The sequence below is a fragment of the Calonectris borealis genome, chromosome 8 (genome assembly GCF_964195595.1).
Source record: "Calonectris borealis chromosome 8, bCalBor7.hap1.2, whole genome shotgun sequence".
Taxonomy (NCBI): Eukaryota; Metazoa; Chordata; class Aves; order Procellariiformes; family Procellariidae; genus Calonectris; species Calonectris borealis.
In genome coordinates, this window is record NC_134319.1 from 14,064,076 (window position 1) to 14,088,267 (window position 24,192).

General features: G+C 39.1%; 2 protein-coding genes across 26 annotated transcripts in view; one reads left to right on the top strand and one right to left on the bottom strand.

Annotated features, from left to right (window-relative positions):
* Positions 1-745: 745 nt before the first annotated feature.
* Positions 746-23,945, top strand: NEXN (nexilin F-actin binding protein). Of its 22 annotated transcripts, XM_075156073.1 has the most exons (14): positions 746-854; positions 8,156-8,237; positions 9,445-9,636; positions 9,778-9,859; positions 9,937-10,085; positions 11,364-11,405; positions 12,518-12,712; positions 12,791-12,955; positions 15,344-15,529; positions 19,575-19,814; positions 21,071-21,292; positions 22,340-22,525; positions 22,988-23,348; positions 23,454-23,945. In XM_075156073.1, the coding sequence occupies exons 2-14, from the start codon at positions 8,211-8,213 to the stop codon at positions 23,465-23,467; spliced, it is 2,061 nt and encodes a 686-aa protein (XP_075012174.1). In that variant the 5' UTR covers positions 746-854; positions 8,156-8,210; the 3' UTR covers positions 23,468-23,945. The 22 variants fall into 22 exon arrangements, with proteins under 22 accessions (XP_075012174.1, XP_075012181.1, XP_075012194.1 ...); XM_075156080.1 differs by lacking the exon at positions 9,445-9,636 and having other exon boundaries at positions 749-854; XM_075156072.1 differs by lacking the exon at positions 746-854 and having other exon boundaries at positions 8,112-8,237.
* Positions 9,239-24,192, bottom strand: part of FUBP1 (far upstream element binding protein 1) — a 41,833-nt gene continuing 26,879 nt past the window's right edge. For 2 of the 4 annotated variants that reach the window (XM_075156099.1, XM_075156108.1), the window contains one exon: positions 14,307-14,804. In XM_075156099.1, the coding sequence (XP_075012200.1) occupies positions 14,787-14,804 (18 nt within the window). In that variant the 3' untranslated portion in view covers positions 14,307-14,786. Of the gene's footprint in view, positions 9,566-14,306; positions 14,805-24,192 lie in introns of those variants that run through there. The other 2 variants (XM_075156097.1, XM_075156103.1) reach the window with 2 other exon arrangements.

Here is a 24,192-nt window from a genome sequence, read left to right on the forward strand (position 1 = left end):
TATTAGTTGCTTGCTCTCCATGTGCCATAAAACGACCTAGGACCTGACCACGGTCGGTATAAAGCCTCCCCTCTGGCAGGGCAAGAACCAGTGGCGGTGGAGCGCTCCCTGCGTGGCCCGCGTTCCTGGCCAGGTCTGATCGGGGGCCGGGAGGTGCGAGCGGCGGTGTGCTGAGGCTGCGGTAGCTGTAGGTACGCGGTGGCAATTAGCTGCTGGGCTGTCGGCTCCCTGCCGTGACCTGGGGCAGTGATCTCTGGGGATGTGGCCGTGAAAAAGCGGGGGTGCCGCCGCCTCAGCCGCGGGCAGGGCAACAGCGGGCGGGCGGCGGAGGCTGCGGGGCGGCGGGTCCCCGTCCCCTCCGCCTGCACGGCCCGCGGAGCCCTCTCCCGCCGCTCGCCCGCTGCCCGGCGGCAGGGACGGCGCGGCCAGGAACGCGCTAGGCGGGAGGCGGCCTCCCTCCCCGGTTATTTATAGCTCCGTGGTGCCTCCGGCCCGAAATAAGCCTGTTGGCCCGGGCGGCTGTCCGCGGCGGGGGCGGGGGGTCTGGCGGGGCGGCCGGGCTGCGCCCCCCGCCGCGGCGAGGGGCCGGGCATGGCGTGCCGAGCCGCGCCGCGGGGCCGGGGCCGGAGCCGGGGCCGGGACCGAGGCGGGCCGGGCCGGGCCGGGCCAGCTGCCGCGGCGCGGGGCTCGCCTGGAATGCGGGCGCCGGCCGCGCGTCGCGACTTTTATGGAAACTTGCAGCGGCGGAGCGGCGGCCGCAGCCAAGGGGCGCTCCGCAGCCAAGGGGCGCTCCGCAGCCGCCAGCCCGCCCGCCGGGACCACGCCGAGCCGCAGCGGCGGGGCAGCGCGCACAGGTAAGAGCGGCTCCGCCGGCCGCGGGAGGGAGAGAGGGTCCGCGTCGCTCCCCGCCGCGCACAGCCCAGCCCGCTCCGGGCTCGCTCCGCGCTCGCCCCGCGCTGCTGCCCCGCTCCCTCTCCTGCGGTGGGGCCCGGGCTGGCTGCCCCCCCCGGCGCCCCTCGGCCGGCCCCGCCGCCTCACGGCCCCGCCGCCAGGGAGCCCGCTCCGCCGGTCGCCCCCTCAGAGCCCCGGCGGCCGGCTCCCCCCGGCGGTGGTCTGTCGGGAGAAGCAACCCCTTCCGCACCGCGGCCCCGGAGGGGAGGGCGCGGTGGGCGAGGGCCGCAAAGGCCCCCTCGGTGGGGGCGGCTGGCCGCAGCCTCGCGGGAAGGGATAACGGGATGCGCCGAGCGGGGCTTGCAGCGGCCGCTGGCGAGGGCTCCGCCGGGGGCGGCTGGGCGGGGGACCCCCACGGCCCGGGCGCCGGGCGGGGGCCGGGACGCGGCGGGCCCGGGGCACGGCGCTGCGCCGGCACGGGCGCGAGGCGTCGCTGACTGCAAGTGGAAGGACCGCAGGGCGGGCTGGCGTCCGCCCGGGAACCCCGCCGGGGTGAGCGCTTCCACTTGCCCCGCAACAGGCGGCCCAGGGCCCGCGCGGAGCCCCGGGCAGGCGGCAGCTTCCCTGCTGGCGTCCCGCGCCGTGCCCCGGGCGGGAGGGGTGGCCGCCGCTGTGAGTCTGCCTCTCAGCGATGGGTGTTTAATGAAAGTGGCTCCAAAATCCCCCGTGTTCATAAACCGCACGTCTCTACATGAAAAGGAGTTCGGTTTCGTTCGTGTGGTCTTCAGCAGCAGGGGCGTACTGAGTGCGTTGATAGGTTCTGCTTCATCCGAAAGTGATGGCTCTAGGACAGCGTGGCTTGGAAGAAAATAGTGGGCTTCCGTGACAGCTCACAAACTATTTATTATCACGTTTGGTTTAGGTAAATAAGAGCTTCTGCTAAAACAATAAACATCTGCGAAAAAACCATGTTTAATGAAATGTATTAGTATTTCGAAAATTAATCGGCAAGTAACTGTGTGCTAGAAAACATAGTACTCTTAATCTTAGATTTCAGGTCTTAAGAGACCTTAGATCTCTTAGAAAAATGTCCAATGAAATGAAATTGTAAAATAATAATTAGTCTTATAAGAGGGCCAAGTGTATTAAGGAACATACAGAAGAATGAGAGTACGTGTAGTGTATGTAGAAAGCATAGTCTGGTGAAATACAAGAACTGGGTAGATGGTTAAAACATGCCTAAGAAATACCTTCTCTAACTGCATTTGGAGTATTTTATATGAGTAGTTTCCTCATGAAAGAAGTCAGACAATCTGTCATTTACCATACTTGGATATTCAGCTTTGAAACTCCTTTAACAAGGAACGCCCTCTGGAAGCTAGCTGTGGGAAAACGGAGCTGAAGGTTAACGACGGTGGAAGAGCAGTTCGGGAAGCAGTAGGAGTGACCCTTTGCGGTGCACTGCAGGCAGCCATACCCGCTCAGCTGAAGGTATTACATATGATCTGGTTTTTATGGCATCAGCGCTACCAGCAGAGTAGGGTTGGTCAAGTGGCAGCAGCAGTTTATCCCCAGGAAGCCAGGAGACCTCTCCTTTGTGGCAGCGGCACAGGAGTGCCCACCGCTGTGTTCAGTTTGAGCTGACCACGAGGATTTCAGAGACGAGGCAGATAGGCTGTGTCCCGCCATCTGAGAAGAGAAGCAGCAAATTTCAGTAGTGCTTCAATGTCCAGTATTTTATCCCACATTTCAGTACCCTGATCTCTGAAGTCTTGTCAGTGAAGTCAACAAGAGTTGAGCTCAAATCATCCTGTTTCTCTTCAGCTGCTGTGACACAGCGGGGGATGGAGGAACTAAGGCATGGGGCAAAACACGCTGATTTTTCTCTTGGGGACCTCGGTTCACAATTTACTGCCACCCATGATTAGGATCAGCAGATATCTTGGAACATGAAATCATGGGCCAGAAGATCTGAGCAGGGCTCCCCCCGTAACAGAGCAGTCTCTCAGCCCCCACTACATTTGCTCTGGAGCCTGTGTACCCCATAATAGTAGCTGATGAGAGTAAGGAATTAACAGGCAGACTTTTTCTACAGAGAAGGGTGATTTTATTTTTTTAATACAGCAGCGGGTCTGCATGGCACTGTCACATCAAAAGTATTTGTAGTTATATAAACAGACATAGACAAAATCCTTTCTAATAAATACGTTTTTATAAATAACATCATATCTGCAAGGACTATTCTACTATAATACGAGACTCTCAATAAATGTCGAAGTGCAATAAATTCAAAGATTGAGGAAGAGTTTGTGTATGAAATTGAATTATCTGGGTCAATTGTCAGTAAGCATTCTAGTCTTTAATTATAAAGACTTAATGAAGGAAATACAAGCGAGTGGAAGTAGTTTTGTATTTTGTATTTTACAAAATGTGAAGTTTAGACAGCTGGTGTTAATTGTCATAACTCATTGGCTTCAGTGGAGCTGACAGTTTGTGCCAGTTCGGGATCTTCCCCTACGCACGATAATTTTAGTATCTACTTTAGTATCTGTAATTTAGTACAACAACTGGTGGTGTCATTCCAGACGAGTTACAGTAAGGACATAAATGCTGAACGTCGCTCTCTTTCCCCTCCTCTTTCCAGTTCTATTTAACATTTCGTTAAATATTTTAACATTGTGGCCTGTGTTTTCCTCTCCTAAGTGCTTTGGCTGCAAGTAGTGAATTTCCAACTCCCACAATATGGTTTTCTTATATAATGGAGTCTTCCCTGCAAGCAGATCACAAAGAGGAGACAGATGGTAAACGTAACTTAGACCGTGCCGTGAAGGGCTTATTTATAACTCACAGTAGCCACAGGACAGCAGGAGGGCCTCCCGAAAGGAGAAATCACGGAGGAACTCAACTTTTTTTAAAGTCCTGGCTTTGTACTCCTGTTGTAGAGAGTAGTGTTCAGTTCAGGAAAATGCTGGTATTTTTTTGCGTCTGGTGTCAGGATGTTACTCCCTCCACTGAAAATCAAGAACTTCTGTGTTTTCTCATGAAGGGGAATTTTATTATGGGAGTTTTTTTATTTTGTTAAAGCTGCACAACAGTTTTTGATCAATTGAAGACTGACCTCCTTTCAAAAATGGAAATTAATTAGATTTAAGGAGATGGATTTTGGGACTTGTGAGCCATCAAACCTTCTGCGTCTCCTTAATGGTTTTCTTTGTTCACTTTTATTTTGCCTAAAGTAAGGTTTTAGGGAGTCTGTATGAAGGGTTGAGAAAGTGCTATGATCATAACAAATCAAGACATATTGGAGGTGGTAGCTTACCCATTTACAGCAAACAAATAAGATGCTTGAAAACAGTACTTTTTTTTTTTTTTACAGAGTTTTTCTAATCTATTGCCTAGTTTCCTATGCATTATTGGTTTTGTATTAAATTTTCACTTGAAACTTCGTAGAGATCACTCCCTGCATTATGGCCAGCCAAGCCATTCTAGTAATGGCATTTTCTCTTCCATTCGATTCCAGAGGTAGGACCATTGATCAAAGGATGGAGGTTAAATTTCTCTTCAAGGAAAAAATCTCAATGTAGACCTCGTTTGAAAGTGGAACTGCAGTCTAGTACTTTCAATATAAACATTATAACACCAAGACTAACATTTCCTGAGATACCTCGTTTAATCATAGGAAAGTTAAAATGTGGAGAAAAAAAAATCAGACTAGTGTCAGGTGAATGCGAGAGTGATGAGACTGGATAGGCAAAGAAAAGCCTGGTAACAAGCTCAATTCATTTTTTGATCATGGTTATGTTCAACATTATAATCTGGGATTTTTCTGAGTGGGAAGCTTCAATGGGGACCTCTTACAGCTTTTCCTGAGATACGTTGATCTCAGGAAATAAAAGAAAAGATGAGACTGAATCTTAAGATTGGACAGCTTCATAATAGGAGGACAAATCTCTTCTGAAGTAAGTACATGTGTAAGTAGACTCGTTGCCTCCAAGAATAAGCATGGCTTGTATTAAATGAACTCTGTGGGAAAATTACTACTAAAAAAGGATATATATACAACCTCAACATATAAGTAGTTCCTCTCAAAAGGGAATTGGTAGGAAGATACCTTATTTAAAAGTAGCTAGTGTTAGAAAATAAAATATGTCAAAGTTTCTTGTATTGGAAGATTTATTACCACATACTTCATGCAAAGTTATTGGCAGATGATGAAGGCACTGTTCTTCCACGATTTGTAGGTGTCAGGACTTCTTGACTTAGCCACTTTGGTTTTCTCAGCAACAATACATTGACTGTGTGGATCCTCTCCTAATGATAAGGCAGATACAAAGGAGCTTCAACCCACTGTAGTAGTTCCTGAAGCAGTGGTCACTGCCTCGCGGACCCACGCCAAAACTGAAGGAGTGCTGCTTTTTTTCTTAAAGGTACTGGATTGTCTTTATTGGCAATTACTCATCTGCCTTGAGAGGTGCCTGAGGCAATGTCCTGCTGCTGTTTCTGCTCAAGGTTTAACTGCCACGGAGAGAGATGAAAGTGCAAGCATGGGTGGTATCATGTTTAGTAATGCCCTACTGCTTCATATCCGTATCTCTTAGCATCAAAGGTGGAGGTAGGATGACTTGCAGATGCAAAATGTCATAGAGCCAGCTGGCTAACCTTCAAGCATATTAAGAGTTAGTGATGCCAAAGAACTGGAAAGTAGCCTGAAGTAATAGCATATAGGGCAGTAATCCAAACGGCAGAAACGTATCTGCCATCTTGAGGGCCCATAACCTGTTGGACTGGCGCGTTTTTGGAAGTTCAGGCAGTAGGAATTTGCAAAGAAAATGTCTTCCAACATTTGCACCGTTAAAAAAAATTTCAGATTTGTTATTAGAGGGAAGGTGTCAGCAATCTTAGTGACACTGTCAAGGAGTTCAGGTTATTAGAGCTATCAGAAAGGTTCGATACAAAGTTGATCCAGAAGCTCAAAAGCTAAATTGTGTTCTCAGACTTGTAAACCTAATCTTCTTCCTACAATTAATTGCATATAATAAACAAATCAGACTTTGGAATAGTCAGTTTTCAAATGACTTCAAGAGGAAGCCATATAGTTAGGGCATGTTGCTGCAGTGACAGTTAGCAGTAACCCTCACTTGAGGTGTTTAGGTGAAATGGAATTCCGTGTGAAAGATTATCTTTGGGACTTACTTTTCTGCTCCAGCCCTGTGTGAAGGCTAGAAGATCTCTGTGTCCCAGGCTACTTCAGTGCATGAATTGTACCAGTGCATGATGTTCCTTTGCTTTCTGATGGGCTTATGCAGTAAACCTTTTATTCAGCGTTGGTATTTTAAGGACGAGGCTAAAGGCCATCAGCCACAAGCAGGGAAGAAGAAATTAAAAAAGCAGAGAAGCAAAAGAAGAGAACAGAGAACTTCTCCAAGACCTGCATCGAAAAATGAGGAAGTGAATGGATTTTAACTAGTTTTAAGGTTATACGGATCACAATGGGATTTTACTTACCTGCATGAAATAAGCTAAAGCTTACAAAAAGCAAACCCAACTGCACAATATACAAATGTGTGTTAAAGTGCATGGGGACCTTGAGACCACAAGACTGCTAGTGAAGTTATCATCTGCCGTTCTAGACACAACAGAATTTTAACATGCTATTGCTGATCTGAAACGGCCTGAATAGGAACTAACACTTAGTACTTTTATGTTCATGTGTTCACAAGTGACAAACTGAAATGCCTTGGATTCCTGTCAGACTACAAATGAGGTGTTTGTCAACCTGATTTGGGGGGAATGACTTTCCATACTCATTCGTTGAAAAGGTACACCCAAGTGTTCTCCAGAACACCTCTGTTGAAACTGAATTTGAAGAGTTTGGAATTCGTAAACCAGGGCAGAATTGGTAGCTACATGCTCGTGTTTCATATGTGGTGACTGCTTTCATTTGGAAAAACATCCCAAGATATCTAAGAATCTCATCCGATCTGTATAGCTACAGCAGCACCAATGAGCATTGATGACGTTGGTGCATTTTTGGAGAGCTTACATGACAACAACTCTTAAAGCTCATTATTTTGAACACCACATAAAAATTCCCATGTTTATAATCTGCTTGTAACTAAGAATTAGAGAACTTAAAGGCTAAGAACTACTAAGAGCTTAACTTTCCCTATCATGAAACGCCCTGACTTCAACTTCAGTTCCCCTAAACAACAAGTGACAGGTGCCTTCCAGTAGCAAGCTACTTTTCTAGCCTTTTTACTTTGAGCCTTTGAGTCCGTTTGTTTGCACCGTGTTTGGCACACTGAGTTTTTAGGCTTGCCTGGGACTCCGGGCATCGGTGTAGCACAGACAGCAGTGGTATTGGCGTCATGTCATGGTTTCCTTCCTCCCACAAGCTCTGATAGATCTGACGATTTAAAAAAAAAAGGGGGGGGGAAGGAAAAGGCTTGCCCTGAACTTGAAGTGCCTTTCTGTTAGGTTCCTAATAAATACAGTGTAATTTCTCTTAAAAAATGCAGTGCCATTTCCAGCCCACAATTAAATGATATAAATACTTTCTCTAAGGTATGTTTGTGGCTTACCTATCTCATTTCATAGTTTTTAGCACTAGTTTTCCCTAGAATAGCCCTAGGAGAAGGGAAGGCATTTTGTATTCCCGTATTGGGTGAAGAGCTGAGAGTTGCCAGCCTGGCCGAGACTCAAGCAAGAGCATTCGCCCAGGCAGGAGATCCAGCTGCATCTTGAAACACAGGTAGGTCCCCGCAGCCACCGGGCCATCTTCCCTCCTGGCAGCCGTACAAAGGCGAGGCAGCGTCTCCAGGAGGCTGTGGGGTTTTGGCCCGAGCGCTCCACACACTTCGTGCGACCTGAGCTCCCTGGCTCACCCGTCAGGCTGCAGGGGAGCGGCGGAGGTGCAGGGCACATTCCTTTCTGCTAGCAGGAGTATGGAGAAACACAGTTTCGCAACACACCAGACAGGGCAGCCAGAGCTTGGCTCCAAGTTACTTTTTCTGGTTTTTTTTTTAAATGGAAATTAAAAACAAATATCTAGGACTATATAGAGGGGTTATGAGCATGAATCATGAGCTTGTTCTTTTAATTACTGTTGCATACTTAGAACCTATTCATGTCTTCAAGAGCCTCAAAGGACCAAATGAAATTGTGATACATCGATTTCAGCCTATGCAAACTTATTTATAGGAAGATGGTTAAAGCATCATTTAAAAGGAAAAGAAAGGAATGTAACTACAACTGTTTCTTTCAGGTAGAAACTGAAAGCAATCTTAACCATACCAGGTGCAGAGCACAATACAGTAGCCATGAATGACATTGCACAGAAAACTGAGGTATGTACCAATTTTAAAATAATCAAAGTAATGTAGTAATTTACAACTGATGCTTGCAAAAAGAGTAATTACAAACAATTGTAAAAGACAAACAATTATACTGGAATTTTGCTGGTATTGCTGTTATTTTAAGACAATGGAAGGGCACTTGAATGTAGCTCACGGAAACTATCTGATTTGATGGAATCTGTGAAATATGTTCTTACAGTTATTAAAAAAAACCTGAAGGAGGAAGGCAAAATAAAGGTAACAGAATATGAAGAAACTTTAAATGTTGGGGGGGAAATTCAGGGCAACATTCCCATCTAATTCTAAAATGTAAATATTAGGCTACTTCAAATATTTCTTCTTCTACATAGACTCACTGAACAACAGGAACAAAAGCAGGAACAAAAACTATTGGTTTAGGTGGAAAATATGAAACATGGAATGTTTTCAGCCAGTTTTCTCAGCATTACTGTATTGAGAGCATTCCTGTAGTGATTACAGTAAAAAGAGAGAAAACTTCACAGTAGTTCTGAAAAGTGGGAATTTCTCTTACTGTTTGGACACATACAGAATAAGCATTGACAAAGAACTGTCCGGTAGCCGTACCAATATCAGAGTCCTGTAAGTCCAGTCATCTTGACACTTTATAACATAAAATCACTGGACTTCTGAGTTTCTCTAAATATTAAAAAAGCATATATTAAGTATATAATGTATTGGAAGTTTTAAATGAACAAATAATATTATTTAAAAACCATATGTGGCTGTTGAAGTGTTGCAGAAGAAAACATACATACTGTATTATGTGTCTGTGTCTTTATATCTGTTTTAAATGCTAGGGGTAGGGAGGCTCTTTGGTGATTGCTTATGATTCAAAGCAACAATATAAATCTGTATCTAATTTTTGAAGCCATAGTAATTGAAAATGTACATTCACATAGTTCATATACTTAGTTACGTAGCTATTCATTACAATTACTTATAGCCTAAGTTTAATACAATGCTAAATGTTGGTTTGGATATTTTAGCATTTATTACTATTTATGAACAAATACAATGATGCTTAATAGATGATGGCTAGTGGCACAAAGTTCATAATCCCAAATGCACTTCTGTTTTATGTTCTTACATTCTTTCTAATCCAATCTATCAGAATATTTCTGTCCATCTGTTTCAACTTTCTTTTTCTTATCTTCATTTCTTCTATATCTTCACCAAGATTCTGCTTTCTTCATCTAAACCCGTCCAAAAATCCTATGTGCCCAAGCTTCACAAGGGTGATGTAAAGGATAAATTTGAAGCTATGCAGAAAGCAAGGGAAGAAAGAAATCAAAGGAGATCTAGAGATGAAAAGCAAAGAAGAAAAGAACAATATGTTAGAGAGAGAGAATGGAACAGGAGAAAGCAGGAGGTTATTTTCTTTGCAAATATTTTGTGTTATTTTAATATTCAATATTATTTGTGAAAATCTTTTCGCATTATTTTAAGATGATAATATTGGGATTTTATGTAAGGTATAAAGACAGTTTACTTTCTGTGTTTCGTCAACTAGATGAAAGAACTACTAGGATCTGATGAAGACGATGACGCAAAATCATCTAAAATAGAAAAAGGCTATGTTCCAAAGCTAATAGGTAAGGGAGGCCTGATTTTAAAGGCCACTAGATAAGTATTAGATGTACCTATTGAACTGTGTTTTTCATATTCACAGGAACCGTTAAAGGCAAGTTTGCAGAAATGGAGAAACAAAGGCAAGAAGAAGAAAGAAAAAGAATGGAAGAAGAAAGAAAGCGCAGAATTGAACAAGACATGATTGAAAAAAGAAAAATTCAAAGAGAATTAGCAAAAAAAGCACAGGAGGTATGTTCATCTGATCACAATAGCCAGGTTATAATTGTAAACAATCAACACAAGAAAAAAAGTTTTGTATTGATCAGAAGGATTTGATCTTAAGATTTCTGATAGTGGTGATTTACATGGGAGATGTTCAATAGGATGGAAGTGGGAGAATCTTCATCTTCACTTCTTTACGGTAACAATTTTTTTAAGCACTAAATTTGAGTTACAGATGAAACCAGGCAGGCATAAACCTGGTAGGAATGTTAATCAGGCACAAATTTTGATGTCATATGCATACAAGAGTTTATAGAATTTACAAAATTAATTTAAAAATGCTTCTTATATTTTACCAACCCTTAGTTTAGACAATTTTTGCTTATACATTAGTCAATACAGTTCAGTGATAGATGAACTAAGGCAAGCAAGAAGAAATAGGGAAGTGCCATTGGCAGGCAAAAATGAGAATATACTAATGCAGTAAAAATCATAAATCATGAAGATTCAGATCATGTTTTATTCCTTTGCCACTCTGTGAATCTTTTTTGCATATATATGTGAACAGACTCCAACTTTTGTTGATGCCAGTAAAGCAAAGTTTGTCTTTTGTAGGATTTTGCATTGGGGTATCATATTTAGTTCCTTTTGTAAGTGTTCTTCACTGCTGCAAATACTGCAGTGAGAGTGAACATCTAAATGACAGGCTAGAACCATAAGCGAATTTTTATTTAGCAAAAGATAGTAGTACTTAATTTATGTTTGTTTTTGTTGTAAGAAAAGAAAAACAGTGCTATAGGAGGAGTCAGTTTTCAACAAGGATTTGGATAGTATCTTCTACTAAGACTTTTAACATTGTTAAAACTGGACTTTTAACTGGAAACGTATTTAGCATATATTTAATCTACTCTGAAAGGCAGAAGTACATACCATGAATTTTGCAGGAGCTGAGAGGAAGACAATGTCACTTGAATCAGAAATAATCAATGATCTTGCTTTAGCTTTTTTTCTTTTTACACAATTCTGGAATGCTTAAATGGACATCTAAAGTACTCTTCTCAGTTCATCACTGAAGTGTTAAGAACACTTTAGCATACTTTCTGTATGATGTTTTATGTCATGTTCCCTCTTCCTCAACAAGCTAACCTATCTGAAGTATTCCAGCAAAGGTTCAGTCATTACCATCTCTGTGAATTTAAATGCTACATACACATCACTGATACAAAAAGAATTTCCAGTTCTATGTTTGCAAATCTAAGGCAAAGAGCCAAAGTAATGTAATCATATGAAATTCTCATTTAATAGATTGATGACTTTAACAATACGGGAACTGAATCAGCAGCAGAGGTAATCAGATTTTTTTTAAAGAAATGTTCACCTACATTTTTATTCACTTTGTTTTATTATTGTAATTTGGGCTGGGAAAACTTAGAAAAGGGCACACAAATACCTAATTAAAATTCAACCAAGAAGCTAACAAATTTTTAAAGTATACGGAACTATATGTCTGTACTTGAAGTGAATTTATTTAAGTTTGTAATAGAGTCTGCACTGTGAATACTTCGTGGTTAGTTAAAAACATCTAAAATGTAAATATTCAAAGCCACCAGAATGATTTGAGGTATACTGGCAATGATAATCTAAGTCCTCTTGCTTTGGAAAGTATCATCTTAAAGCTCTTTGCCTTAAACTTGAAATTAAAAGGGGATTCTGTCAATATACAGATGTCTGAACACTTCCTCAGTTACCTTTTTTTTTTACCATGAGAGTTTGGATTTTAAGTCTTGCAAATAAATGTTTAATTTCAAAAAGCTAGGTCCAAAGGTCCTATTGTCTTTCACTAACACAAGAAAATCACATTCCTACTATAATTTTGGAAAGACAAACAAACAAACAAAAACCCATTCGTTTTAAGTTATTTGACAGTATCCCTGTTAATCATGGTATTTTGTGAAAAAACCTCGGTAAAATGTATTTTGGCAAGTAAGTTGTGGAAATAGTTTTGAAGCAGCAACATCCTTCAAAAAAATTACTCTGCCTGACAAATTACAGATTGCTTTCTAGAATGACTAGCTTATTCAACTGCAGTATATTCTTTACTTAGTAAATGTAAGACTGGAACTAGAGTGTGGCTACAATTGCTACGTATTCAAAATTTCACCTGTTCTTCTCCAAACCATGAATATTTATAACTAACTGTTAATGAAAATATGTAAAGAAATGAAGGAGTTTGCCAGCTGTTACATTTGAAATATAATTCAGCCTTGATGCTCTTCAGATATTACAAGAAAACTAGTGACTGCCTCAGGCAGATGGGTTTATTCTTGTTGTTAATACTCAATACAAGTAATTCTTCTGGAAGCTTTAGTGCATAAAGGTAAAACCAGCAGTTTCATTAAGAAATGAGCCTATCTAGAAGTCAAGCTTTACGAAAATATAACAAATATCTTTTTGGACAGGAAGGGGATGATTCACTGCTAGTTACAGTAGTGCCTGTAAAACCCACCAAAACACCTGGGAAGATGAAAATAAACTTTGAGAACACAGGAAAGGAGAGAGCAGAACAAAGAGAGAGACAGGATGAAGAAACGAAGCTAAAATATGAGGAACAAAACCAATTCCTTAAGGAAACCAAGTGCCTTTCATTTGTCATGGTAAACCACTCATCTAAAAATACCTAAGAAATAAATATCTATTATTTAAGATATAACTATTTCATTTTTCTTACACAGGGTGAAAATGAAACACAAGAGCCTCTGTCTCCTGGGAAGCTGAAAGTGACATTTGAAGAACTTGAAAGACAAAGACAGGAAAATCAAAGGCGGCAAGCAGGGGAAGAAGCAAGGCAGCGTTTAGAAGAGGAAAAACGTGCCTTTGAAGAAGCTAGACAGCGAATGGTAAATACATATTTTGTTCATGTTGTTACAGAATTTTCGCATAGGATATGCTTTTACATTCTTTCCTGTATCTGATTCTTCTTTTTTCTTATTCCTTAACTATATTTCAAGCTGTTAAGAGTCTGAAAATTGTATCACCATTAATTTTTGAAAGACGTATTTTTGACCTTAATTTTAACTCAGTAACCACACTGGCATAATGCTTTAGACATTCTTTTAGTAAATCCAGGAAATTTATGTGTTTTAAATTTGCCAGCAACCTTAGCAGGTTTTATATCTACAGTTTGTAGTACCTTAAGCTGTAAGTCCTCAAGAAGAAAATTAGTTGTCTGTTTTGTTCTTAAATAGTGCTTCAGATGTTTCAGCAACCAGTTTTTAATGAAAACATTCTGTAGTAACAGAATGCTATTTCTTATTCCCATATTTATAAATAAATCGATAAATAACATCAATTACAGCTTTCCTCTTATGAAGAACGGGAAAAAAGACAGGTCAGCTCTCTTGTATGTATTGACATAAACAACAATATACTAGAAATTACTAGATTAAGCCCCAAATTAACAGAAATGTAGCTCACAATTCCTGTTTTATATTACTTGCAAAACTGCCTCCATATGTGTTCTTTATCATAAGCCAGATTTATTCTAGATCAACTATTCTAGATCAACAAAACAGACCTCACTATAGTTTGTTCTTTGATCATACTAAAGGAATCATACACTTAGTATTAACGTAAGATACACCAGATAGTTTAGTTCTATATTTCCTCACTTTACATTGCTCCATTTCCAAAAGCATTTTTAAAGTTCTGTATTTAAATCTTTCCCCTGTACAATCATGATCATAATGACTTTGTTAAATTCACATACAAAGAAGATTAATGAGAAATGAGATTTTAATCTTCCATGACATCTTTGAAAAAATTATTTCTAGGAATTTGCTAACTTTAACTTAAAAAGAGTATAATTATGAATGGACATTTTTGGACAAACAGCTCAAGATCACTATGTTGACTATACTTCAAAAACATCAAGAAATTGATATTCTCCAAGGAAAAGAAAAACAAAACAGGACACAGAACCTCCAGAAAGCTGAAACACTGAAATTCCCAACTGGTCCAAATTGAGAGGGTTCTAGGTTTAGGCAGATAGATACCCAAATTGTAGTTTACTCCTTCACCCCCACCTCCAATAAATAACTTAACCTTTCTGCACCAATAACCTTGACATTATGTCAATAATGCACTTTTTTCTTTTTATTTGGGAGTGGGCAGGGGATACTAGTGAAGGAGAAGAGGGAAGAAAATGAAGGAGAGAGAACTTCATGAACTCACTAGCCATTCTGTCTGAAGTTTTGTTCGCATCTCTCACCCTTGTGTATATGCATTTATTAACCAAGTAATATAAAGTAATTTACAAATTCTCTATTCCAAAAGAAATTTTCTAACATGAAGTTTTACATGATATCAGTGGTTGTCAAAATTTGAAGTCAAAAGTTTTCTTAAAGGAAGAGTTCAGCAGTTAATTTCCTTCAATTCTTTCTTTTTCCCCCATGAATTCCAAATAAAAGTTTTCTGTAATTCCCTTAACTGGCTACCCCACATACCAGTCCCAGGGCTGCTTGCAGTATAGAGAAATTTGGAATATGAATACTATGACAGTTCCCAGTCAATTTCCTCTGTTAACAAATAAGTACTCTGAGATATCTTCTGAAGGTGGTTTGTTCTTTTGTTCTTGATTGCAGTTTGCAAACCACAGGCTTCTCTTAGCAGGTAAGCGTTCACTGGAGACAAGCAATAGTGAAGAGATCAGAGTATCTCAATTCCCTTTCTTCAGTGATGATTAAATGTCTAAAAAGAAAAGAAGCAAAAATCTCAGTCTGGGGTAATAGCAAAATGTTAATTGATTTAGTTTTGCTATAAAACTCTACAGCATTTTTTTAACTGGTAAGTGCATTGGTGAAAACAATTTATATGCAAACAAAAAGACTTGATGGTATAAAGGTCTAAGAAAGTGATGCAAAGAAAGTGAATAGGGAGTGATTTACAGTAAAGAATCCAATCCTGAGACCATAAAATACGTACTTAATTGTTCAGCCTTTTCCTGATAACACATGTTCTTTGAATTACACACTCAACAGATTTTTTTAAAATTATAAAAGTTACATACAGGATACTGAAATACATTTCTTTTCTCCCTCCCCTGGCTAAAACCAAGACTAAAATGTTTCTTATAGGAACCAAACTCTAGATACATTTTTTCCCCCAGGAAAAAAAAAAAACATTTATAAAAGATCAGAAAGGAATTAATGGAGTATTTATTTACTATAAAGAATATTTTTATGTTTGGATAAGTTCTTTCTATTTTTTCCTCTCCCTCTTCTCTGAAGATAAATGAAGATGGCGATGAAGAATCTGAAAATTCTGTTAAAGAATTCCGTCCTGGTAAACTCAGACTCAGTTTTGAGGAGATAGAAAGACAGAGGAGAGAAGAGGAAAAGAGGAAAGCAGAAGAAGATGCAAGACGACGCATAGAAGAGGAGAAAAGAGCATTTGCTGAAGCAAGGAAGAACATGGTATAGCATTTTTGTTTAGTATATAGTTTATTTTTTACCTATGTCTCCAATGAACTAGAAAGCAGCTCTGGGAAAAAGCTTTAAATACAGTTAATGCATGCTTCAACTCCTTCATTAATTAGTTCGCCTCACTACTTATTAGAAGGTAGGGGGTAAACTAATCAAGATCGTTTACCAGAAATCATCACAGAACAATCCCTCCTCACAGCAAGCTTAGAAAGGATTTCAAGTAAGTTAGTCAAAACCAGATATTATGTCCAACATGCTAGATGCAACAAACTTGGAAAGCAAAAAGTTTTCACAAGGAGGGTTTGTTGGTTTTTTTTTGGGGGGGAAGAGCAATTCTTTTTAATTCTCTAAGTTTATCTCTCTACCTTTGCAGGGTGTCCACCAATCAGCTCTCCTAGCTAAATCATAATTAATAGCATCCTAGAACATTGCTCACCACAAGTACAAATTTTATAGTCACCTGTGGCCCCTTAGGAAGGAAAAATGAAGAAGGCTGAACTCGGCTAATTGATGTTTTTATTGTATTTCATTGCTTGTTTGGAGAAACAAAAAAAGTAACGTGCCATTTACCATTAGAACGATTCGTCATACGGCACTTCCTTAGGCAAATACAGATCTCTGTGACATGCAATGACTTCTACAATTTCAGTTGAGATTATATTGAAGACAAATTTTCAGGGACCTAGGATTGATGTACTAACACTACCTGAAAGCAGAGAAAAGATGCCTGATTTCAGAGGGTCACAACAACATTATTTATAAAAAATAACTAGCATGGAGCTTTTCACTGTATTCTTCATACTTATTCCAACAATTTCAAACTTCAGCGGGCTTTTGGATATAAGCCAGTTACTTATTAGTGGATGTTAGGAAATACAGTATTAAATTACACAACTACCAACTAAAACTAACTATTGTTTGTTTCAAAAGGAAGGGCAAGACATGGCAGTGTCTTCCTACATTCCCCTCTGCGGTTTTATTGGGAAAGACCAACTGCATGCCTAATAAAATTTTCTTCATCATTCAAAGCAATGCTTTTGAGACAAATTAAAGCTTTGTATGACTACTAATATTGCTAGCAGTGCTCCCTCTGCCTGAAAATTGGGCCAAAGACAAGACCTCTACACTGAAAGACTATCCAAAGAAACAACAATGTAAATTTATATTTGATATTGTACTGGTAAGCAATTATGGAAAATAGTGTCTGTCCATACCTCCAAAGAAAGAAAAGAGAAGCTAAAGCCACTAGGAAAAAAAAAAAACAAAAAAAGAGTGCTGCTGGACTTCTGCCATTAGAATTTTTATGAAAAACCAGCAGACAACTAAAGGAAAGTAAAGAAAGTACATGCTGTCTTCTGTTTTCTCCTGCTTCCTTGAGAATGTCTTTTTTCTGCCTCAATGTAGCAAAGTGTCCGGGCAAGAAAAATCTCACCGATTAAACAGGGTTTAATCCATTAGATATAGCACAGAGTCTATGATTGCACTGTAACAGCAATCAGCGAAGATGTTCAGTAATTTAAAATATTAACTGAAAATGTATTTTCAGCATATACATGTTCGAAAATTTTCTGTTAATTACCATCCTGAATATGAACACCACATTTGCTATTGCTTGTAACAGAAAATATAAGCCCATGCTTTCCCCATTTTCCACAGCTACACAATGTAGCAGCAATGCAAATGTGCTTTTAAACATTTGAAGAACATACTAATCATCTCTTTCAGAAGTAGTAAAACCTCACATTCAATTTTTATTTAAGCATCTAAATTAAGTAGTTATTTTAGAACCTTTTCACGTTTATTCATTTTAATTTAGTTTTGAAAGTATACACACACAGAAGTAGTGAGATTATTGCTGGAAAACACAAACACCACCTCCTTTTGGAAGGCTCTCCCTATTTCTCGTTTACTTGTGCTACATTTATACTTCCATGCTTCCCACCATCAAGGTGATTGCTTTCAGACTGAAGCATTCATCTTCCATCCCTGTCAGTCTCTTTCCGTTAGAGACTGCATGAAGAACCTGTCTTAGCACAAATAAAAAAAGGTTCTACTTTGTATCAGTCACTGTTTGCCCACTGAAAATTGGTTGACTGTGCTGCAAACTATGGTTATTACAGGACTGTTTCTCACTACCATCTGTTCCCACTTTGCAGAAGAAGTATGGTCTCACTTCACAAAATATGGCTAAAATATTTACTGAACTAACCACAAGGGTTTTGTGCATCACCCAATTCAGCTGAATTTTTTCCTGTGTTTTTTAACCAGGAAAAAGTTGGCTTACTGTCTTTTCATAACTGATCCAAAAATACAGAGCAGACAGCTGCTAGTGTTTGCTCATATGCACAGCTCTTCTAAGTTCATACATACACGTGTTGGTAAATTTTGAATTAATGCTTCTCGTATTCACTTAGTTCTAGATCTTCCTGAAGTGATGAGCATATGAACCAATGCATCACAAGCAAGAGACTTTCACCTTTCTTTGCTAATTTAGCCGTGGTTAGCTTCTGAAAACTATGTGGCTATGCATTGTTTTCATCAAAAGAAATCGTTTACAGCTTTGTTTTTTGACTCCACTTCTCCATAATGCAATTTCAACAAATATGCTCATTATGCAAAACAAATGAAGAATGGAAGGAATGGTGGGGCTGAAGTCCAGCCGTAAGCTTACTTGGGAAAATCTGAAGGAAATCTATAGTGAATAGCAGTATTTGAGTGGGATTGGGCCAAAAAACTATTGAAAGAGCTGTGACAAATAAAAAGGATATGGGCAAAGTAGGTCAAGACAGCAGTACGAACTACGATGGCACAAACAGCAGTGAAAGGTGTAAGTTATAATAGCAGTAAGTAGCAATATAGAGAAAAGGGAGTGCCAAAGAATCTTTTAAAAAATATCTTTATTTTCTGTTTCTTTATAAAGCTAGTTAAAACACTTTCTCAAATGGAAGTTTTGCTCCTTTAATTCTTTCTAGCATTTGACTGATTACTACTGTTGGGAATGCCTACAATTTAAGGCACATTTGGGCTCAACGTTTGCCACAGGGCTTTTCAAACATGCGCTGATTAAATAGCGCCTAAAGCCGCATCACCACACAGTTCTAGATCAGTATCTGACCTCATCTCACACATTTATCTACAGAATGTTCCTGTTGAGTCAAGCTCTGTTAATAAGTTCACATCGTTACGTGCACAAACATACATTTATATAGGTTTTATCAAGAAGTTATTTTAAAGTCTTCCTGCATAACTTGTGTCATGTTACCTGGCCATTTTTGTAGCATACAGCTTCGTATTTTAGTAATGCTTTGCTTCAAGAAATTCAGTCTGATAAAATATTTGTTCTTACACTTCCTGCTTTTGGAAGTAATGAAAATCGCCTTTCCTAGGCCCTACCATCTTCTTATCAATAGTCTACAAAATAAGTAAACTGCTCATGAATAACCATCAAAGCCCAACCCTACTCAGAAGCCTGAGAAGAGGACAGGGAAAGGAGGAAACCCTTGCTGTTGCTTGTACAAAGCAATGAACTGGCAACATAACTTCATATAATCAATTTGTGCACAAGAAGAGTTTCTTGTACAAAATTCTGTTCCGTTTCCTTACTGGCAATACTGATATTGCTTAAGAACAGGAATACAATTAAGTTTGATTAGAAAAAGATTACAGATATATGTACTTCAGCGTTAAGAGCAATGACATTTAAACAGAAGCCATTTGTCTAATGATAGTCTGTGAAGTAAACAGGAATGAATTGTTTCAGGTCCCGAAGCTACATTTAGAGGACATCCTCTCCATCATCTTGCAAAAAAGACCGCATTTTAGTAAACACCTTCATCTTAGTTATAAAAGTTTACCATTGTAATAATAAAGAGCTAAAGCCAAACACAAAACCCCACAAACACACTCCCTCCCAAAACATGAGAGGAATACCCAGGTTGTCATATTGCACCTTACTGTACTGTGGCAGATATGGGCAAAATACTTGGTTATCTTTATGTACTGGAAGTGTCTGAGCAACGCTGTGATTTCATCACAGGTACCTTCAGGAAGCATCATTAATGCTCTGAATTTCCAGCAGGTGCTGGATGATGAATCACCAGAAATGTTCAAAACAGTTTCTCAAGAATCTCTCATACCTGGTAAACTGGAAATTAATTTTGAGGAGTTGCTGAGACAAAAAATGGAAGAAGAAAAGAGACGCACAGAAGAAGAGCGTAGGCAAAAGTTGGAAATGGAAAAGCAAGAATTTCAACAGTTGAGACAAGAAATGGGAGAGGTTTGTATATCAAAGGATATGTTAAGCATGCTCTGAATAAAAATATAATAAATCAGTTAATTACTAAAATCTATAACATTGTATATAATAAGATACATACTTTTAATCACTAATCTACCAGGAAAACGCTTTTATCCCTGGCCACCCTTAAAGTAAAAACACAATTTCAAATTTGTAATTTTATTTTACAGTCACTTCTGAAAATTCTACAGTATTACTAAAACAATTATGTATTATTTACAATATTGGGAGAACAGAAACATCTAGTTCCTAAATGAAAATACAAAAATGAAAGTAGGAAAGAGCAAAATTCTTGCTTTTCCTCAAGGGAATGCTGTGTTGACTAATTAGGAAAGAATTACAGTGGCCTCAACTTATTTCTAATCAGCGTATCAAGGGTTTGAAGACTGTCACAGTTGATTTTAAAGATCACACACAAAATTTGCTTTGCATACCAAATGTCCAAAACATCATGTTCATGAACTTTACACTTCAATTTCATTTGGTTGTGGGTGGCAATTCTTTATTATTCCCTTTGAATGTTAGATAACTACATTTATTTATTTATTTATGTTAAGCGAAGCTTAGAGTGAGTAATAAAGGTTCTAGATTGCGAACTTCTCAAGTAAATTTTGTATTACATCCTGGGGAAGAAGGGAGAGACAGGGACATCCAAATAAAATGCATATACATCTTTACTGTCAGAGGTCATAAAAGGAGGGAGTAAAATATCAACAATTGCAGCTTCAGATGTGGTTTGACTAGGGATTCCAGGACTGCCATTTCTTTTCCAGCCATGACATCCTGAAATCTCATTTGCTTTTTACTGAATTAAAAAAAAAAAATTAGTAATTTTCTGTTTAACAAAATAGCTGTATTTTAGAAAATTATTTCATATCATATTGCAAGTCAGAGAAGTAAATTATGAATCCAGGATAACTAAGTTTTTTTGTATTGCTAGGTATCTGGTTTTCTGAGTCTGTGAAAGGTGGTTTGTTGACAGCAATCCTTGAACAAAGGGTACATTGAAGCAAGATATTTTAAAATCTGTATCTAGTTTAGATGTAATACAAACGCAGTAATCCTGAAAATAGCGAGGGGAAAAAAAAGAAATTGGAGGGAAAAGTCACTGTCCTGATTTCAAATAACTAAGAGAACTGTTCAAGTGTATTAAGTTACACCTATCTGTGGGGAGAACAGGTAGTAAAAATAACTAGGGCATTTTCCATCTTACATGTTCTGTAATTTCTGAACAGCTGGAAGAAGAGTCTGAAACTTTTGAGCTAAGCAAAGAATATGAAGAATTAATAAAGCTAAAAAGAAGTGGTTCTATTCAGGCAAAGAACTTAAAAAGCAAGTTTGAAAAAATAGGACAATTGTCTCAAGAAGAAATACAGAAGAAGATTGAAGAAGAGCGAGCTAAGAGAAGAGCAATGGATGAAGAAATAAGAGAAAGGGAAGCTGAAAAATTTCAAGAGGTAAGCTGCATTCTGTGTATGTTAATGATATACTTAACTAGCACACTAATGATCCAGGAGTGGACAATGCTGCTGCTTTCACCAAAGCTTGCTGTATTTCCAAAATTATTTTCTCCTTTCTTTCCTGTTTCCTCCTTTGGATGCATGAGGAAGTCTCATCTCAGCATCCGTGAAGGAAACAGCACCAGTTTATTATCAGTCATCTGGTCAAGCGGAGATCTGTTTTTCTGCTCGAAGTCCTCAATTCAGCATCGTTTTAACAACCTGAAACCTGCCAGTCTGAGGGTTTGAAACATTCATATTTGAGAATTAATCCTCACATGAATTGCTTCTCCTTCTGAACTCTAATTCATTCTCCACTGTATGAACTAAAAAAACCCAAACAGTACCATTTGAAGATCAAGTCTTCTTATCATCTTTACTCATTTCTCAGGGTAGAGCAGAAAAGGATGCCTACTTAATCTATGCTTCAGACCGCAACCTCTCACATTTTTTCAGAGGGGAAAAACAAGAAATGAAGCCATCAGTCTAACCAATAAATCAACACTATGCACTGTGACCCATAACACCAGTGTGAGCTTTCATGACATCATCTGGCAGTGCAGGAAACTTAACAGTAGTAAGCCTGATCTGAGCTTCATTCTGAGGTTCCTATCCACAGTAGCCAGTCACTTCAGTATCAGCTCAAAGCCTATCTTTTATTTTTGAGCTTTTAATTTAATGACTGACACTGTAATTGTGTTTCTGTAAGGTCAACCTGTGTTAGGTGTTGAAGCTACCATAAAATCATGGCTTACCATTGCCACAAGAGAGTATTCAACTTCTGTATGAAAACAAATCTTTAGGAGTATTTTTCTATATTTTACCTTATCCCTGGGATAAACTATTACAAGGCTTGATCTTAAATCCAACATTAAACAAACCTCTGACAAAAACAGGACTCTGGCTGGCTTTGCTCAGTTAAGGAGAACTACAAAACTAGTTTTATTATCATACACATTTAAAGGGTAATAAATGAGTTAAGTCCTTTTTTTTTTTTCCCCCAAGGATGATGAGGTAGATGTGAGACCAGCCAAGAAATCTGAGGCTCCATTTACTCATAAAGTAAACATGAAGGCCCGTTTTGAGCAAATGGCAAGAGCCAGGGAAGAGGAAGAGCAGAGGAGAATTGAAGAACAGAAATTACTACGCATGCAGTTTGAACAAAAAGAAATTGATGCGGCATTACAGAAGGTATAAATTACAAAGTACCTTTTCTTCAGTCCTAAGTGGCCTTTAACTTAGCATCTGATTACCACTGATGGCAACACTGCCAAAGGTATGAAACGAACATTATACTTGTTTTAACAGCTGCTGTGAATTGCTGCAATAATGTAAAATCGCTTTTGGTATTTTCACATGTTCTTGAAGAGTGTGAGAGGGATACTGCAAGGAAAGTTCATCGTATCCTTTGAATGGTCTAAAAATGGAATCTACATTCATGCCTATATTTTACCCTAAGATTCCAGCCTCATTAAAACCCATTTTACTCCCTGTTCCATATCCAGATTCAGTGCATTATGTTATCTAGTGAGGATAGGTGTGGCATTTCCCCTTCTCAGAAACGTGGCAACTTCTCTGTAATCAAATACTTATCACTAGCAGTCATGCTGCTATTGCCACTTCAAATGTTCTAAATCAAATTATTTTAAACAGAAAAGGGAAGAGGAAGAAGAAGAAGAGGGAAGCATTGTTAATGGTTCTACTTGTGAAGATGAGGAGGATCAAGCTCGATCTGGAGCTCCCTGGTTTAAGAAGTCACTGAAAAACACATCAGTTGTTGATGGCGAGCCAGTGAGATTTACAGTTAAAATTACTGGAGAACCAAAACCTGAAGTAACATGGTGGTTTGAGGGGGAAATGTTGCAGGACTCTGAGGACTATCAATATATTGAAAGAGGAGAAACCTATTGCCTCTACTTGCCAGAGACCTTCCCAGAAGATGAAGGGGAATATATGTGTAAAGCCGTCAACAACAGAGGCACATCTGCTAGCACCTGTATTCTCACCATTGAAAGTAAGAGTTAGCATTTTAATTCGCTTAATTCTCAAATATTCTTCTTGCATCTTTCCTATTATGAAAATCTAATTATCTGTTTCTCTTAACCCTTTTATTTTCTAGCTGATGACTACTAATGCTCTACTTTAGCTGGAATCTTTCTTCCCCTCGAAACTTTCTTATTGCATCATCTCTTTCTCTAATGGGGCCAACTAAAGAAAGCAAGGATATGCATTGATTGTCATTCCTGCATCAGATAAGAGTAACCTTCAAATTGTGAGAGTGTCCAGGTTCCTTGCTCAATACAAAAATTAGTATTAAAGGCTAAAGACAAGGAATCAATGTATGAAGGATCAACTAAAGGAAAAAGCTGAATTATAACAGTGCTCCCACATTTGAAGACCAACTGTTGTGTAATGGTATAAGACTAAATACACAATCTGGAAACTTGCGTAGTACTGTAAATCTATTGCTATATTTTGCATGAACACTGAATATTTAAGCTGTTTTACTTTATCCCAGAGGCATTGAACTGGCAAAAGGAAATACTTATTGATGATTTTCAAAAACCCCAGTGTACTATTTTTAAAGAATAAAAGATTACATAACTGCTCACTTTTCTTGTTTTGTTTCAAAGAGCATTAGTTCTTTTGTTTTAAAATGGACTTGCATTTAAACTGTTACGCTCTTATCAACCTATGCAGTTGATAATCCAAAAGTAAAAATAATCTCAGTAAGGCTTGTAATAGTCTTTATAGTACCAACGTTTGCTTGTAAAACTTCTGATTTTTTCACTGCTTAAATGATACAGGAACAGTTGGTGACAAAACATGAGCCTATCATAGCTAAATTAGTAGGAAGC